At 48.6% G+C, this 18,392-nt stretch overlaps 1 protein-coding gene across 1 annotated transcript in view; it reads left to right on the top strand.

Moving 5' to 3' along the window:
• The window catches only part of PRRX1 (paired related homeobox 1), a 39,688-nt gene extending 27,025 nt beyond the window's left edge, over window positions 1-12,663 (top strand). Inside the window, exons 2-4 of the mRNA XM_071435783.1 lie at window positions 4,824-4,999; window positions 6,198-6,379; window positions 11,573-12,663. Of these exons, the coding sequence (XP_071291884.1) occupies window positions 4,824-4,999; window positions 6,198-6,379; window positions 11,573-11,711 (497 nt within the window). The 3' untranslated portion in view covers window positions 11,712-12,663. The remainder of the gene's footprint in view (window positions 1-4,823; window positions 5,000-6,197; window positions 6,380-11,572) is intronic.
• Window positions 12,664-18,392: the final 5,729 nt, after the last annotated feature.

The raw sequence follows: 18,392 nt of genomic DNA, 5'->3' as shown, positions 1-18,392 counted from the left end.
AACTTGAACCTGACACAAGAGATGGCTCTTAAAGGAAATAGAGCATCTGTTTCTTTGTTACCTTTTTTTTTTTTCTGTGTTCCTGATGCTCTTAACAAGACTGGAACTTTGGATACTTGAATTTTCTGTGTAATTGAAATAATTTAAACCTTAAGATAATGCAGAAAAAAAAAAACAGTAGAGGTGAGGAGAAAAGCTCAGCTGGTGTTGTGTAATGAGAAGAAAATGATAGTTCAAAAATCTCTATATTCTGACCTATACTCAGAATAAAAACCTTCTGTTATCGTTGTTGTACAGCTGGGCTCGCTATCGCTGCTGTACTGAAGTACATGACTTAACAGGCATCTCCTACCTTAACATATTTACTTTTATTTGTTATCTTCATTCCATATTGCCTACATTTGTGATGGCTGCTGTGGGATAGCTGCACCTTCTCTGTGTAGCATTTGTGTGCCCTGAAGTTAAACCCCGTTTCCGTTCAGAAATAATTCTCCTGTGCGCAGAAATCCGCACGAGCTGGAGTTCGTTCTCTCCTGGGAGATTTTAGGAAGAAAGATACTTCAGGCAGATCTGGGCATGAAATCTTCTCCATTTATGTCCCCCTGCCCCTCTTCTGTCCCTGCTCACATCTGGCAAAGTCAATGGATGCTGCTGCTGGACAAGGAGCCCTCGGGAGGAGCGGGGTGGAAAATCAGTGAGCCTTGTCTCAAATCAGTGGGGCTGGGCTCTGTCACCGTGTGGGGTTTGTGTGTCCCCATTGCTCTGCTCGGAGCCTTGGTTTTGCTTTGATTAAACATTTTGGGTTTTGGTTTTGGGTTTTTTATGATGCCAGTTGACAAAGCTGCCCTGCACGCAAAGTGTTGCAGTGTTGTTAGAGGGATGTCAGGAATCGAAAGCAGAGCAGAGCGTGAGTTAAAGTGGACTGGGAGGGTGTGAGGGGCTAAAAACTGGATGGCTGATGCTGGGGAGAGGAGCCTGCCCAGAGCTGGGGGAACACCCAGAAATATTTCTATTCAAGCTTCATGAAATTTAAGTTTAAACCAAATAAAAAGCCCTGTTCCTTTCCCTTCTTTTCTCCCTTTTCCTTTCTTTCTTTATCCACCAATCTGAATAAAACTTTCACTTGCTTGCAGTATTTTTTTTATATTTTAAGAGTTTTGAATTGTTTCCTTTTAATTTATAGTTTAGGGGTTTTTCACTGTGAAATAATTTGTCTTGCTTGTTCTTAAATCTGTGTTCAAACGTTAACTTCTTATTTTGAAGGCTGTGATTAGAGTGTGATTCCTTATTTTCGTCCTGGAATCCTTTCTCAGTTTACAGTTTCTATAACTGATGTGACAAATCTTTGCTGCCTTACCATACATTATTCTGTGGTTAAGTGTCTCTGTCCCTCCCTTAATTAAATCCAATGGTTTACTTTCAATTCGGATCCAATTAATGAACTAAAATAGCTGGTTCTGGACTTAATAGAACTGGTCAAAACTTTTCCAAACTGCCCACAAATGTAAATCCCATCTGGAAATTAGCTTTTGTTCTGACCTGGAATGAATGCAAGTATGCATAAGCATTCCTGCAAACTGGAAATCTGAAATATGTTGTGGTTGTAAGTATTGATGAAAAAATACCAATCTTGAAACTCCTACGTAGGCATTTAGTTTTCAACTCTGATTTTTTAAAATTTAATTTAATTTAATTTAATTTTTGTGGGTTTTTTTTGTTTTGGGGGGTTTTTTTGGGGTCTTTTTTTGTTTGTTTTTTTTTTTTTTTTATGTGGTATCCAAAGAGGAGCTGTCTGGTGGTGCCTCAGCAATAGTTACAGGCACTGGGACAGACACTGTGCAGTGAGGAGAAGAGAGTGGAGTGTCTGCAAGTGTGGATCTGCCTCACTGCAAGAGGAAAAAAGAACAGGATGTTTCCTGATGAATCATTTAGGAGCACTTGAAAATGCTTTGGTGCACTTGTGTATGACACCAGGACCTGCATGTTATGGGGAAATGTAGAAATAGCACAGGAAAACGCAAATGTGGAAACAGGAAACGTAGTCCCAGCGTGGAAGGTTGGGATTTGGCAATGAAATTCCCAGATTTTCCAGCACTGGGTTCCCGAGAGGAGAACACACATTTCAGTCTTTCTGTGAGGCACATTTGCAAGCTGCTCAGCTTTTGAGAACTCTGCATGTAATAAAATTTTTCTGATTAAAAGAACGTTGACAAAAGACTTCTGACCTACCTAAAAATCTTTAGAGCTGTTTCCCTCTCCTCTCCGTTTCTGCTGACCCCAGTCACTTGTGCTGTCAACACTATTTAGGAATACCATTTTTCAGGAATACTATTTTTCAGGAATACCATTTTCCAGTGTTCAGGGTTGTTTCCTGATAAAGAAATGAATGGTAGAGAAGAAGAAACACCCTTTTGATGTGCTGGAGGCAGCCGGGGAGCGCTGTGAGCAAGGTGACATTTGCAGGCAGGCTGGGTTTAGGTGTGTACAGTCCCTCCTTAGCAGCACATGCCAAAACACAAGGATTGACCAACCTCATGCTGCTCTGGATTAATATCCTGTTATTATTTTTTTTTCCCCTGCTACCCAAATCACTTCTGTAGAGGTTTGGATTTCGTGCTGTTCCAGAGGTGCGGCCATGGGAGATACCAAAATTCCAGAGCTCCCCGTCACAGGTCGTGCTTTGCTGTCACCTCCATGCAGCTCTGTCCTGGAAAAAGGGGGTGACTGACATCTCTGCTCCGTGGCAGCCCAGGCTGGGGGTGCTTTAGCCAGCAGTGACCCAGCCATGAGTCACCCAGCACGGACACTTTCTGTCCTGGCTATTTTTGGGCTCAGTAATTACGAGGTGAGCCGTGAATCACCGGCGTCTCGCTTTACGCCGGGAGGAAACCAGGCAAATTGTGCTAACGTGCTTGGCAGGGGGAATTAATTCTTGTTCTCTGGTGTTTTACAGACTTTGGCCCTTCTTCTTGCTCCCCAGAGGGATGTGCTCACCCCTCCTCATGTGTAGCTGTCACGCAGGGCCGAGCAAGGGCCAGACTCGTGTTCCCTGCAGCCGGGTGTTGTCTTCTGGGCAGAAATGATGCTTCAGAGGCCTGGATGGGATTCTGAAGGGGTCCCAGAGGCTTCTATTGATTTGTTCATATGCTCTGTATAGGCAGGATTTAGGTTAGAAAATAGCATGAAGTGGGTAACTCCAAAGGAGGCCGTGTTGTCTTTGGCCTCTCCAGCAGCTGGCCTTGCGGTGTTTGTAGCATTTGGAGGGCCATTTGTGCCCTGAGGCTCTGTTTGCTGTGTTGTGTGGTGCACAGCAGCACAGCAGAGCCAGGGGAAATAGCTGACCCTTTTTGAAAAGGGTTTGGTGATGAGTCAAGAGAGGGACATGCAGGGTTTTTCTCCTTCTTTATAGGGGATGGAGCCTGTGATGGTGTCAAACCCCCCAGCAGGGAGAAATGTGTGCAGGGTGTTCTGCACAAGCAGCACTTCAATCCCATCCCTCTGAGCTGGTAGATTCACCTGTAGCCCTGCTTTAATTCCTTCATACCTTTGTTTTCCTTGCACATTCCTGCCTCTGCCAGTCCCTTCCCAGCTCAGCTTTACAACTCAGTGTTCCTGTTAATAACTGCTCTCCCAACACTTCCTCTCGGATGCGGGAAAACCAAGGGTGTGTTTTTGCACCCAGGAATCCCCAGGCTGGAAAGGAGCCTTCTGGGGATCATCAGGCTGTTGGAGGAGGATTAGGGATGGAGGCACTGTAAACCTGCAGGAATTTGAAAGCCATGCTTTAATTTAAGAGGAATGTCCTTTTGTTCTCAAATGGATGGGCCTTGCTCCAAAGGTGTTCAGGTGCAGTAACTGGTACCAGATGGGCTGTGAAAAGCAACACAAACAGGTGGTGAGGACAACAACTGCAGACTTTAATTTCCTTGTCAGCCCCTCCCTGTGCCTTACATACCCCCTGGAGAAGAGAGGGATAAGGGGAGCTGTCGTATTTGTACATGGCAAAAGGAGTGACTGTTGAGGGAGTGTTCTCCTTCTGTACATAGCAGGTCAAGCCCTGGCACTCCCAGTGGTGACACTCACCTGGGCCAAGGTGTGCAGGGATGAACTTAGAATATGATTCCCTAGCTTGTGCATTTTTATGGATTCAGGGATCAATACACTTTAATGCTGACATGAATATTGCCTCAGGTCCCCCCCAGGGTAATGTGGATTTTTTGGTGGCACACGCACGTACTGGCATGATCCAGATGTGTTGATTAATTTCTGAGTAAATGCAAACCAGGTCCAAAACAATACATGCTCTTATGGGTGGTTGTTCAACACCTTGCTGGGCTCAGCAAGGCAAGGAGGATGCTGCAGAGGGCACAGCTGCTCCTCACTAGCAGCATCCAAGAGTGTGCTCTTACCCCAGAGAGCTGTGTTAATTCCCAGTCAGAGCAGTCCTTGGAAATTGAAGCAGAGAGAACAGGGCTTTGTGATTCTTTGCCATCAGAAAAGATTTCTGGGATTGTGAGGAATGGGGAGATGCATTTTGGGCTTTTTTTGCTGCTTTTTAGAGAAAAGGAAGCTGAGACCTGGCGTAGCTTAAGAGATCTGGCACAAGTCTTACACAGTAGAATTGAAAAATGAATGCTTGAGATTGGTGCACTTTCCACCTCCTCTTCATGTGGGGAGTAACCCAGCATGGTTAATGTATTAAAACTCTGCAAGCCCCTTCCTAAGCCCTTTCCCTCTTGAAACCACTGAAGTCGTTCACCCCTCAATGGTGGCTCTGGGCTCTTGGCTTTTTCACTTTTCACATCCCCAATTGTCTCTCATAGATGATCAGCTGAACTCAGAAGAGAAGAAGAAAAGAAAGCAGAGGAGGAACAGGACTACCTTCAACAGCAGCCAGCTGCAGGCACTAGAGAGGGTCTTTGAGAGGACTCACTACCCCGATGCCTTCGTACGGGAAGACCTTGCACGCAGAGTCAACCTCACTGAGGCCAGAGTTCAGGTAATCCCATGATTCAGGTAATTCCCACCTCACCTGGGGGATCATCAGGCCACTCCAGCAAGGCAGCAGAAATCCTTGGGGTCTGTGTGGCACAAAAGAATCACAGGGAAACTGCCAGGCCTGACCTGCCCCTCCATTCACCACCTGCCCACTCAGATGTGTCCATATGGCCAAGCTGTTGGATGCTCAGGCTGCTGATGTTACCTTGAGCTCTCAGCTTGCAGGCCTGCACCTTCTGCAGGTGAAAGCAGACCCTGGAACACAGGGTGCTGGACAGCACTGCCAGGCCTTGCTGCCATCTCTTGTATTTGTGGGGTTCCCTCCCAAAAATACAAGAAGGGAGGAATGATGAATCTGATTCCATGTTCTTAGAAGGAACAATAAAATAAATAAAATAATTTATTATTTTAAGATATTTTATATATATACACATGTATATATAATATATTTCATATATATATAAAATATATTTTATAATTTATAATTTTATAATATTTTCTAATATATTTTATAATATAATATATTTTATATAATATATATAATATATTATATATATTATATATTTATATATATATATAAATATATATATTATATATTATATTAAGGAATTCTATACCAAAACTATACTAAAGAATACTAAACTACACTAAAGAATACAGAAGGGATACTTGCAGAAGGCTGAAAGATACTAAAAAAGACTTGTGACTCTCTCCAGAGCCCCGACACAGCTTGACCATAATTGGCCAATAATTCAAAACAATTCACATGAAACCAATGAGACAATCACCTGTTGGTAAACAATCTCCAACCACATTCCAAACCAGCAAAACACAGGAGAAGCAAATGAGATAATATTGTTTTCCTTTTTCTCTGAGGCCTCTCAGCTTCCCAGGAGAGAAATCCTGGGCAAAGGGATTTTTCCAGAAAATACGACTGCCACAGCCATCTGCACGGGACACACCCATGTCCCTCAGCCAGCCCCTCACCTGAGGGCTTGGGTCAGAGCAGGCACCAGGGTTATCCCATCCTCAGGGTTCCCAGGGCCAGCCTGGGAAGCAGCCAGCTTTGGGAATGGGAATGGGATGGAATCCCATGGGAATGGGGATGGGATCGCATGGGGATGGGGATTGGATCCCGTGGGTACGTGGCCAGTGGCAGAGCAGGTGTGATGGTTGTTGGCCCTGTCTGTCCCCTGCAGGTGTGGTTCCAGAACAGGAGAGCCAAGTTCCGCCGGAACGAGCGCGCCATGCTGGCCAGCAAGAACGCCTCGCTGCTCAAATCCTACTCCGGGGACGTGGCGGCCGTGGAGCAGCCCATCGTACCCCGGCCCGCCCCCAGGGCCACCGACTACCTGTCCTGGGGCACTGCCTCGCCCTACAGGTGAGGGAGGGATGGAGGGAGTGACTGACTGAGTGACTGACCCCACTGCACCACCCCAAAAGCGCCCTCAGACAGCTCTGATGCATCCACACCTGGAGGATACAGCAGCCTGACCGTCCCACTGGTTCTCCTCACCTGTTCCCACCCCATCTTGTTGTATTTGGGTTGCCCCCAGATGTAGGAAGGAATGATGAATCTGATGTAGGAAGGAATGATGAATCTCACTCCATGTTCTCAGAAGGCTAATTTATTACTTTATGATACTATATTCTATTAAAGAATACTATACTAAATTATACTAAAGAATACAGAAAGGATACTTAGAGAATGCTAAAAGATAATAATGAAAACTTGTGACTCTTCCCAGAGCCCTGACACAGCTTGGCCCTGATTGGCCAATAAGTCAAAACAATCACCTGTGGGTAAACAATCTCCAAACACATTCCAAAGCAGCAAAACACAGGAGAAGCAAATCAGATAATTATTGTTTTCCTCTGAGGCTTCTCAGCTTTCCAGGAGAAAAATCCTGGGCAGAGGAATTTTCAGAAAATATGACTGTGACACCATCTCATTGCCAGTTTTGTAGTGTGATCCCAGCTCAGTGTTGTTGGTCTTTCTGACAGCTTCTGGGCTTCTTTCTCTGCAATTCAGGGAGTTTCTAGAGAGGCTCAGTTAGAAGTGCATGGAAACAGAAGGTTTTCCCCAGTGCATCTGGTTTATAGCAAGGAGGAAAACTTTCCATGGGACACAGATCCAGGGAAGGGGGCTCAGAGCACTTGGGGAGGCTCAGCCAGCACGCAGTGGCCAGAAGAGGGAGTTCTGTGGCTGTCCCACTGCTGGGGATGGCAGCAAGGCTGGGAGCGCCTCCATCCCCGTGGAGCTCTCAGCACTGGGCTGGTGAGCAGATCTTTTATTGCCTGAGACCAGGTGTGTGTGTGAGCACTGCACTGTGGCCAGCCTGCAGGAAGGGCCAGGTGACACATTGGTGCTCAGTGCTGCTCAAGGGATGGCAGGAAAGGAGCAGGGATGTGGCAAGCCCAGCCTCAGAGGGTCTGGGATGTGTGTGCACATCACAGCGCTGCCTGTCCTCTCTGTGCCGTTGCTGGCTCTGCAGGAGCTGGGTGTGGACACGAGCTCCACAGGATGTGTTGGTTTGTGGGGAGCCAGCTGGCTCACAGGCAGTTAAAAAGGAGGTTGGAGGGTGGTTTTTAGCACAGTGGCTTCATTGTTGGTCAGGACCATGAAGCCTTTGGCTGGATTTCTTCCTGTTCATCTGGCCTGGTCACTGCCAGCTTCCCACTGCCCTCCAGGAGCCACACCTGGTGCTCAGGACCTCTCTTGCTGGGTCACCTTGACCCCCTTTTTGCTCCAAGCATTGTTTGCACAGCAAGAGCTGCAAACACATGGTCTGGTCTTCCTGCTTGTTGCTTCAGACCAGGGGGGTCCTCCTCATCCACCCTGTATGTCCAGAACAAGTCATAGACCCACCCACTGCAGATATGGGAAAGGATGCGCCTGGTGGCCACCAGCTTCATCTTAGAAATGGCCCTTACCCTTTGGAGTTTTTTCTGATGACTGCTGCCTGTCAAAATCCCTCTTTTATGGATTAATGCTTTCTCCCTGTGCAGTGTTCTTGCTGTAGCACTCTGGGGAGGTGAGATCAGGGAAGGGAAGAGAGTGAGTTCCTTCCCCAGCCCCATGGGGCTGCACTGGTCACAGCACCAGATCCCTACTCAATGCTCATGGCTTATTTCCACCTCTTAAACTTTTTAAAAGAGATCATCTTTCCTTGAGATGATGTTTACACAGGGGGCTTCATAATCACTGCTAGGAGAACATGAGCTAGGAGATTCATAATCACTGCTAGAACATGAGCTAGGAGATCCATAATCACTGCTAGGAGAACATGAGCTAGGAGATCCATAATCACTGCTAGAACATGAGCTAGGAGATCCATAATCACTGCTAGGAGAACATGAGCTAGGAGATCCATAATCACTGCTAGGAGAACATGAGCTAGGAGATCCATAATCACTGCTAGGAGAACATGAGCTAGGAGATTCATAATCACTGCTAGAACATGAGCTAGGAGATTCATAATCACTGCTAGGAGAACATGAGCTAGGAGATTCATAATCACTGCTAGAACATGAGCTAGGAGATTCATAATCACTGCTAGGAGAAGCCCCTGCAAAGGTAACTCCCAAGGGCACCTGGGAAGGGCTGTCTGAGGTCACCTGCAGCACCTGGGATATCCTAATGAGAACAGGGGAGAAGGGACAGCCTCAGGGATAGTTTCCAGCCTTAAGGATGGTTTTCCAGTCTCAGGGATGGTTTCCAGTCTCAGGGATGGTTTTCCAGTCTCAGGTATGGTTTTCCAGTCTCAGGTATGGTTTTCCAGCCTTAGGGATGGTTTTCCAGTCTCAGGTATGGTTTTCCAGCCTTAGGGATGGTTTCCAGCCTTGGGGATGGTTTTCCAGCCTTAGGGATGGTTTTCCAGTCTCAGGGATGGTTTTCCAGCCCCTCAGCCCTAGGCTGTGCCCATCCAGGATGCAGACACACCTTCCCCTTGTCTTGTCTGCAGCCAGGATGTTTCAGCAGAGGCATTTATTTGCAGCTTCCACCTCCCAGCAGGCTGCAGTGGCACCCTCCCACTGCCCTGCCCAGGCAGAGGAGCAGAGCAGCTGCTTTCCACACTCTGGGGTGCACAGCACCCTCAGACACTCCGTGCTCCCCTGGGTTTCTGATCCTTCTGATCCTCTCCTGGCAATCACATTCATCTGAAAGGGTCTCAGCCTCATTAAAGCTTTGCAGTAAGGTCATTCAGATATTGAAATAGTGAAACCCTGCAGCCCTGTGGAGTGTTTGCATGGCCCCCTGCCCCCTGCCCATCTTCCCAGCAGTGCTGGAGCAGCCCCTGATTAGCAGCCACTCCTGGGGAGGGCCCAGAGCAGCGTGGCCAGGGCTGGTTTCCCTCTCAGATCTGGGAAAAGTTTGCAGTCCCTGTGTTTATTCTCCAAATACACTCAGCCACAGGTCAACCAAAGCTATTTGCAGATCTCTGTCACACAGACAGCCAAGTAGATACTATGCTTTTTTTTTTTGAAGTTGAGAAATGTTTTACTTAGGCATTTTTTAGCCTAGCTTCCTAAGAAAACAGGACTGGCAGCCCACACTTCCCACTCCAGCAACATTTGGCTCCACGGGCCACTGAAAACCTTGTTTGAAAGAAGGATTTTAGGCCTCAGAAACATGATGCTCCTCTGTGTTTCATGAAAGCAGACAGCTGAGTGGAGGAAGGAGAATTTTCTCTGCCTGAATGGGGTAGAGGGAGGGGGCAGCAGGGTGACTTCAACCCTTCTTAGACCCTGGAGAGTCTCTGGAGCAACCCTCAGGCTGTTCTGGTGTTTGGACACAGCCTTCTTGTGCACTGCTCCTGCTGGAATAACCTGATGAAAGGAAGCACTGCTAGAGATTTTTGGTTTAGCAGGGATTTCACTTGGCATCAGTAAATGAAACCACCTTCCCCACACCTCCGGGGAGCTCCCAGAGGCTCCCTGGAGTTTCAGCCCAGACTTGGCCAACAAACTGGTTTAGAATGGGGACAGTTTGCAGCCCTGACTGAAAACTCCTATTTTATCCAGTTTAGGGTACCCTTGAAGGTCTCCAAATTGCTTCCAGCTCAAAAACACGGGAGAGATGCACCCTGTGGAAGCAGATGGGCATGGGGGATTAACCTGAGACCTTGTGGAGCTTTGCAGCCTCCTGCAGGCAGCACTTGGGGGTGAGGAGAGCAACCAGCCCAGCCATGGAGAGGGAATGAGGGTGCAGCTGGTTGAGAAGAGCTCCAGAAACAGCACATCCACGTGTGCTGGATGCTGGTGAAATGCAGATACTCCCTGCTCTGGATCTCCTGCAGACTGAGGGTTCACACAGCACTGGGTGGCAGATAACCTCCCAGAAAGTCAGAAATACTCCTGGAATACTCCAGAAATACTTTCTGACCTTCTGGGAGGTCAGAAATACCAGCAGCACCTCGGGGTGAGCAGGCACAGCTCCAGCCTGGGTCTGTGCAGCAGTGCCCCTGTGCCTGCAGGGAGATTTGCTCTTTGCATTTCCAGTTGTGGACATCAGTGCTGGAACAATTTAAAAAATAAAATAAAATAAAATAAAATAAAATAAAATAAAATAAAATAAAATAGCAGATAAAGGAAAATACAAAAGGGCAAAAAATCCCAGCCCATCTTGGTGTTTTGATGTGTGGATGGAGCAGAGAATTTCCCAGAGCCTCAGCTGGGAGCCAGCAGGGCAGGCAGATGGGAAAGGTCAGCACCAGAGCTGAGCTGGCCTCCAGCAGAGCATTTGGGGGTTCCTCCTGAGCACCTCCACTTCATGTGGTGCTTCTCAACTGGTTGTGATCTGTGGGCCATGCAAAGGAAATGCAGCAGGTCAAATACTTTGGGGTTTTGGGGAGTTGGCAGGGGGAGCTGCTTTTCACAGAAACCCAGGGGACACATGGATTAAACAAGTTTTCTAGTGGTCTGGAAAGCAGCTTTGCAGATTTTTTGGTAGGATAAGAAAGGAGCTGGAGATCTTTGTTCAGGCTCTGCTGTTAGAAGTGATGTTTTTCATGAATAAAGTCACAGTTTGAAGGGAGAAAAAGTGGTTTATGTTTTGGGTTTCTTCCTTCAGCCTTCAGGACATGCTCTTTATAATCAGCTGAAGTTTTGAGGGGGGAAAAAATGTGGAAATTTTCATTCCAAAAGGCAGAAACAAGAAAACATCCCAATTGTTGAAAGGGGTTTTTCCCAGAATGTTTCTTTAATGTCACATGTGTTTCAGAAGTGACGTGATTTCACAGGCTGTAAAACCAGCAATTGGTCTCATCAAACAGACACTGCTTCCACTGGGAATACTTTTAAGGACAATGGTCTAACTGGCAGGCTGACCTCATTGCAAACCTTTTTTTGGGTTAGAAAATAGGAAGTGGAAATTTTTCCCGTTGACTTCAACCAGCTTTGGTGCTGGGTGAGTGAAGAGCAGCGGAAAGATTTGGTAAATAAAGGGGAGAGGTAATTCCCTGCTGACACCACAGCAGGATTACATCCCACAGGTATGGAAAAAACCAGGCTTTAGGCTCTGCTGTGGTTTGGAGGCCACGTGTGACATGATGTTTCTCTTTCCATCCCTCAGTGCCATGGCCACCTACTCTGCCACGTGTACCAACGCCAGCCCAGCACAGGGCATGAACATGGCCAACAGTATTGCCAACCTGAGACTGAAGGCTAAGGAATATAGTTTACAGAGGAATCAGGTGCCCACAGTCAATTAACAGCTGGGGGCAGCTGCCTTGCAGGAGAAGACACAACAGCACCCGTCCTGCTTTGCAACTGTCTGTGCTGAAAGAGAAAATAAAAGAAAAAGAGAACAGCAGCAACAACAGCAACAAAAGAACAACACCGTCAAAATAAAAGAGAAAAAAAAGAAAAAATAAAAAGAAGGAAAAAAAGCCAACCCTCACCCAGAACTGAACATGGGGAGCAAACAGAACCTGTGAGTGATCAGGTTCCTCCTTCCTTTTGGGATAATGCCACCATTTTTTATTTTCTTGTTATCGTCGGGTTTATTGCTTCTGCTCAATATACTGCGAGCTTCTTCAGTAAAGGACAGTCTCACCCTTGCTGGTGTCCATTTTTGTGAGGGACTGCAAAAAGAAACCTCTGCCAGTCTCAGCCCATGGACCAGTCCCAGCCCCAGCACGCTGAGATCCAAAGCTTGCTCATCTCCCTGCTGCCCCAGCTCACCCTAGAAGAAGAAGAATTTGTTTGGTCACCAATTTCCACGATATCCACCCCACCCTCATCCCTCCAGTCCCTTGTGCCACAGAGGCAGCACGTTCCTATCAGCCTGCCAGAAGCCCATTTAGTGCAGCAAGATGGATTCCTGCTGTCTGAGTTGCCTGGAAAACCTCCCTGGGCTCTGCAGAGCTCCATTGTTTGGTTGAGTATTCCCTGCACTGCTGCCTCAAAAAGCCAAAGAAGAGAGCCAAGCCAACGTGGGTGTGTGAGCAGGGGGATCTCTCTGTAGTGCCAAGATCAGGACTGTCAGGACACTCCTTCCTATGCCTTACAGTTTTTGCCACAGGGAAAGGCATTGTCCAGATGCATTTGTTTTATATATACTGTATATATTTATATATATAAGATAATACATGCAAGCTTGGTTGGTGTTTTTTATTAAACGAAATAAAACCCGTTGAAAACGTTCAGGATGTTTGTGCTGCATCCAGGTGGAGCTGTGCATTGAAATTCCAGCCACAGCCTCTCTCAGCCTTGCCAGAGCTCTTCCCTGCAGCCTTGGGCAGCTCTGGGAAAGGCAGCTCGTGAGAGTTTCCATGAGGAACCCCAAAGAAGTGGTGCTGGAGGGAGCCACACTCCTTTTTGCAGGTTTTCCCCATGGGCAGCTGCACAGAACACAGCAAGGGTCTCCTCTGCTGGTTCATGTGGTTTTTGGGATATCCCAGGGAAATCCCTCTGGGCACAAGTGATGTCTCAGCAGGGAGCATCCCACCAAAGATCCCTTAACTCTGCTCAGTGAGGCTTGTCCCATAACCTTAACCATTCCCCCTACCTGCTGTCCTCCCTCTGGGCTCTGGAGACCTAATTAGCCCCTAATTAATTTATCTCCACCAAGAGCAGAGAGATGCAGCCCAAAAGGCATTTCTTCCACGCAGATATCCTGAGGAAATCAGGATCTTTCTCATTGCTGGTGATGCTGCCTCTCATGTCAGGGGGAGGAGGGGTTGGTTGATGCCAAACAGCACTTGTGTCCAAGCTGGGATGGGCAAGGCCATGGCACAGCCCCACTGAAGGCAGCAGAGCTGCTCCATGGCCCAGGCTGCACCACCAGGGAAGGAGAATGGAGCTCAGCCATGAGAAATACCAGAGTGGCTTGGATCTCCAGCCTGGTGTTTGCTGCAGACACCCTGGGCGTGTGGAGATGTCTGACAGTGGGCTCTGATAGCCTCAAACAGCACGTTGCAGGAAATGAGGAATAAATCTCTTTAAAGTGTAGGTGAAGATTAAACTGGCAGAGGATGAATGGAAATCCAGCCAAAATGTTTGAGCTAGCACAAGGGAAAAAGCCCCAAATCCAAACTGGAGTGAGTTGTGCCTGTGATTGTATGCATTGCTACTGGATTTTTTTTTTTTTTCCTCCCAATGTGGGTATTTTTGAGGAAAAAACCCCTAATTTTGATCAGGACAAAAAGCTGAAAGTCACAGGCAGAACACCAGGGAAAGGGAGGCAGGGTGAGGACTGTGCTTTAAGAAATCCATCATGTTCTGTCTGATCCCTTTTCTTGGAGAAACTCACGTGTGTAAACCAAAATATTTCTGCCCTGCACAGGGCAGGTCCAGCTCCTAGAGCCAAGTGATGATGTTGGAAATCTCAGGCTGCACTTAGAAACTCACTCCTGCTTCCCGTGCCTCCACAAACACACAGCAGAATTGGTCAGAAAGGACCCAGTGCCTTTGAGTACCATCACTCAGAGGCTGAAGTGGGTGTTGAGTACCTTGAGCTGGTGCTCTGCACCCCCTTGCCCTGCTGCCCTCCTCCAGAGCCCACCCCATGCCAGCCTGGCTGGATTCCCCTGGGAGCCCTCAGAGCTCTCCCTGGAGTTTCAGCTCTTTCCTTTTCACCTTTCAGCATCCCTCTGGCCTATGGCTTTCCCCCAGGCTTTGCTCAGCTTCTCTGCAGTAGAAAAACCACCCTGAGCAGCTTTTGCTGTTGTCTGTGTAGGGACAGCACTTTCTGAGGGTATCAAGGGAGCTTGGAGCTCCTGGTACCCCATGACCCAGCCATAGACTGAGATCTCCATCCCCACGCTGGGATGCTCACATCAAGGGGCTCACAAATCCCTGTGCCAACCCTTGCTCAGCCTCTTCATTTCATCTGGTTTGTCTGGCATGGGGCTGCTCCTCAGGGAGGCTCTGGGAGCAGCTGCACCTCCAGTCTGAGCTGGATCTTGCCTTGGGTTGGGCTGCTTGGTCAGGGGTGCCACCACAGCTGGCTGGGCTGTTGGCAGTTCAGATAAGACCTTTACATCCCCAATATTGCTTTGTTTACATGGATTTGTTAACCAGAGTGCAACTGGATGAGCAGACAGCTTCTGGTGTTTATTTGTTGATTGCTGATGACCTCAGCCAAAAGACAGCGACTCCTCGTCCATCAAGCCAAAGTGAAATTTTAGAATTGCCTGTGTCTAATCTGTATTTTATTCAACCATGTAAATATATGTGCAAATCAAGGGCCTTATCCTCAAAGAGTGGAGTTCTCCAGGGTTTCAGCAGATTTCCAGTTGTAGCTCTGGGAAGTTGCCATGGTTACCATGGTTAGCATTAAGTTTGGGTACCATTCAGGGCAGAAAATGTGTCTTAAGGCATTTTCCTCTTGCCTGCTCTGTACAAGCACTGTTTTCTCAGGCTCCCCCTCTCCCAGCAGAGAAATAGGTGACTGGTTCCCTCCAAGTGGGAATTTTGTGCATGGCAGGGATGATTGACATGGCATGGGATTTCCAGATGGGAGCTATCCTGTAAATTATCTCTTGCTTTGTGATGTAAAATGTACAGTGTTTGCACTAGAATAGAAATGAACATTTTCAATAAAAGGGGGAAGAGACTCCTCAATCCTTTCTATGAGCTGCCACATCTGTGTCGTGTGTTGCTGTCCTGGGGTGTCCTGCAGCCTTGGCTGGGGCTGGGAACTTTCTGGAGCATTTTCGGGGGGGAACGGGAGCCTGTGGAGCTGGGCTTGGGGTTCAGCAGCAGTGCAAGGCAGGAAACATCCACAAAGCCTTCTCCTAGAAGAGATGCAGTTCAGGAGGGATGGAGACACAGCCATGGCTTTGTCCCAGCTCCCTACACCCCACAGGGCTGGTGAGGCACCAGGTGGGGCTGAATGTGGGGCAGAAAGGGAGCAAGGAAGCGAGGGGAGGGAGGGATGGAGGGATGGGCATCCCCCTGTGGGTGCTGGGGATGGCTGACCAGCAGAGAGGGAGAGCAATAAATGAAGATTAAAAAAGGTTTGAGTCCCATCTCTGTGCAGGAGTGAGCAGAGCTGGGCTCAGCAGGGAGATCCCTCCTCACAGCAAGGCAGGGGGGCAGAAGGAGCTCAGAGGGTCCTCAGGGCTCATTGGTGAGGGCTGGTAAAGCAGGGTGGGAGTGCTGCTGGTTTTGTCTCCTGAAGATGTGGAGCTGGGCTGGAGTTGGTGAGCTGTGCTGGGGGGAGATGCTGGGGGGCTTCTGCAGCTTCCCCTCTTGGTCACTAAAGGATGGATTCAGGTTTGAGCCAACTGTTGGGGAGCTCTGTCTGGCTTGGCATCCTATTCCCTGCTGATCTGCCTTCTGAGCCTCCCTGGCAGATAAATTTCAGCAGGGCAGTCCCCAGAGAGAGCTCAGAGTTAAGGGGAGATGGGTATCTCTGCATGGCCCTCAGCACTCAGCCAAGCTTGCATTCCTTGGAAAGCTGATTATTCCCTCCTCTGAAGCTGAAATAATAATAGTATCACCCTCTTGCTTATTATTTCTTTTTGCCAAAAGAAGTAAGCTTGTAAATAGCATCGCTTCTGAGTTGATTTAGAGACTGGAGTGGTTTGGAGAGAGTTGGAACAAGCCTGGGTGTCCACGCAGACCTGCAGCCAGCTCCTCTCAGCCACACCTGGGCAGGTGTCCATCTCCTGGCCTGGCACTGCTGTGCTGTGGCTCTCACCTGGTGGCTCCAGCTCTCAGTTTGGGTTGGATTTTCCAGCAGGATCCCCAGGAGCTGTGGCCCAGGCAGGTGTGGCAGCCTCCCCTCTCCCTGCAGGCATCTCCTGGACATGCACTGCACACTGTGGTGCTCCCACCATGGGCCTGGGTCCTGCTTCAGAGCAAAGCCACATCTGCTGCTCATCCTCAGGGACAGCAAAGTGTCCCCATGACTGAGGGTTTGTGTCGCAGACATCTTGTATGGAAAATCCTTTCCTTAGGATTTTTCCTCCTGAGAAGCTGAGAGGCCTCAGGAACAAAATGTAACCAATGGTTATCTGCTGCTGTGGAATGCAACAGGTGCATCTGGGGTTGGTCTCATGTTGGTTGTTTCTAATTAATGGCCAATCACAGTCCAGCTGGCTCAGACAGAGAGCCGAGCCACAAACCTTTGTTATCATTCTTTGCTATTCTATTCTTAGCCAGCCTTCTGATGAAATCCTTTCTTCTATTCTTTTAGTATAGTTTTAATGTAATATGTATCATAAAATAATAAATCAGCCTTGTGAAACATGGAGTCAGATCCTCATCTCTTCCCTCATCCTCAGACCCCTGTGAACACCATCACAGGTTTGCCCACAGGGGCTTTGCTGTTCACCCTTCCCCTTCCTGCCCCTCCAGTGAGATCCAGGTGAGCTGGGGCAGTGCCCAGCACCTCGCTGGGGTCTCTGCAGCCTGGATTTGGGCTTAGCACTGCTCCTGGGCTCTCCTTGTCTTTCCCAGCTTTCCATCCAGTTGTTTTTGTGCCCCTCAGCTGCCTGGAGCACCTCTGACTGTGTCACCTTCTCACCCTGACAGTTCAGCCAGCTGTGGCACCAGTGGCTCACTCTGTGTCTCTGCCTCTCCGTCAGGTGGGATGAAACCACCTGAAGCTGCCAAGTTCAGGAGAACAGGAGGAGTGGGGAAGGCCCAGGTCCTTCCACAAGCCAGGAGGCCCCGTGTGTCCTTCCAGCAGATGTTCAACAGATGCAGAGTGCACCAACAATTAGGTCTTGCAAAAAAGAAAAGTCTCTGTGAGGGAAGGCAGGCAGGCCAGCAGTGATTTTGGGACCATGTGCTGTGTCCAAACCTTCTGCCAAGCCCCTGATGGCTGCTGGGGGCAGGAGGGCACCTCTGGGGCTGCAGGGATCAGAGTGCCCTGGGTGGGAGGGCTCTGGCCAGGCTGGGTGTCAGGGTCTCTGCTGCTCACAGTGACCCCAAGATGTGCCACAAAGTCTCTTTTCCCAGCCTGGTGCTTGAAGAAGGAGTCAGGGCTCTTCATTTCTCAGTCTCAAGGTTGTTTATTGTTCCTTATCTATAAAAAATTTTCTCCTGCCCTGCTGAGGTCAGCTCAGCAGGACAGTCCAGGCACTCTGCCTGCCCCCAGGGCAGGGTTATGTCTTTATACTAAAAACTACACATGCAATATTTATAATTACTGTCCAATACCTATCATCTACATTAGACAGTGAGCTTCTACTCTAAACCAATCCCAAAGTGCCACCATCACAGCAGAAGATGGAAGCCAAGAAGAAGAAGGAGAAAGGCTGGACACACCCAGTTCCCTCCATCTTGCCCCCTGAACCCCCATACCAAAAACCCTAAAATCGACTTTTCCACCCCGTGATAACTTCACTATCATTCTGCTTAAGCTGTTGTGGCTTGCTGATCTTCATACAAGGTTGGTCATTTGCTCCATGGGTCATAATCAAACCCACAGGGGCATCTTGGGCTCTGTGCCAGGGTTTCTGAGCCCCCTGGCAGGGTCTGGGCTGCTCAAGACAGCCAGAGGGATGTCCTGGGTCCTGACACCTGGGGATCATCCAAGAGCCAGGTGCTGGCTCTGAAATGACATGGAAATGACACTGAAAGGTCATTGAAAGGAGTGGCCCCTCCCAAGGTGGGGCTGGGGGGTGGTTGTGCCTTGTGGACACCTTGGAGCCCTGAGGGCAGGGCTGGGATGGGCCCCAGGGTCTCCAGCTGTGAAATCAAAGCTGAAGTGACTTTGTTGGGGCAGGGATGGACATCTCTGTGCCATGGCAGGGAGGTGGGAGTTCACAGCAGCCTGGAGGGTGAAGAATGGCAACCAGCACCTTATGATGTCTCATTCTTTTTTATTTGAATAACTTTTTTAGGATCAGAGTTACTCTTTCCAGCCTCCTGGCCAAATGCTGCTCAGTCTGGCTGCAGTCCCTGCAGGCTGCTCTTTTCCTTTGCCTCCTGCCTCT

This window comes from Agelaius tricolor, unplaced genomic scaffold (genome assembly GCF_023055355.1).
Source record: "Agelaius tricolor isolate 1412-34295 unplaced genomic scaffold, bAgeTri1.0.p SCAF_11, whole genome shotgun sequence".
Taxonomy (NCBI): Eukaryota; Metazoa; Chordata; class Aves; order Passeriformes; family Icteridae; genus Agelaius; species Agelaius tricolor.
The sequence above is the reverse complement of the archived record's forward strand: the minus strand, read 5'-3'. Positions and strand labels throughout refer to the sequence as shown.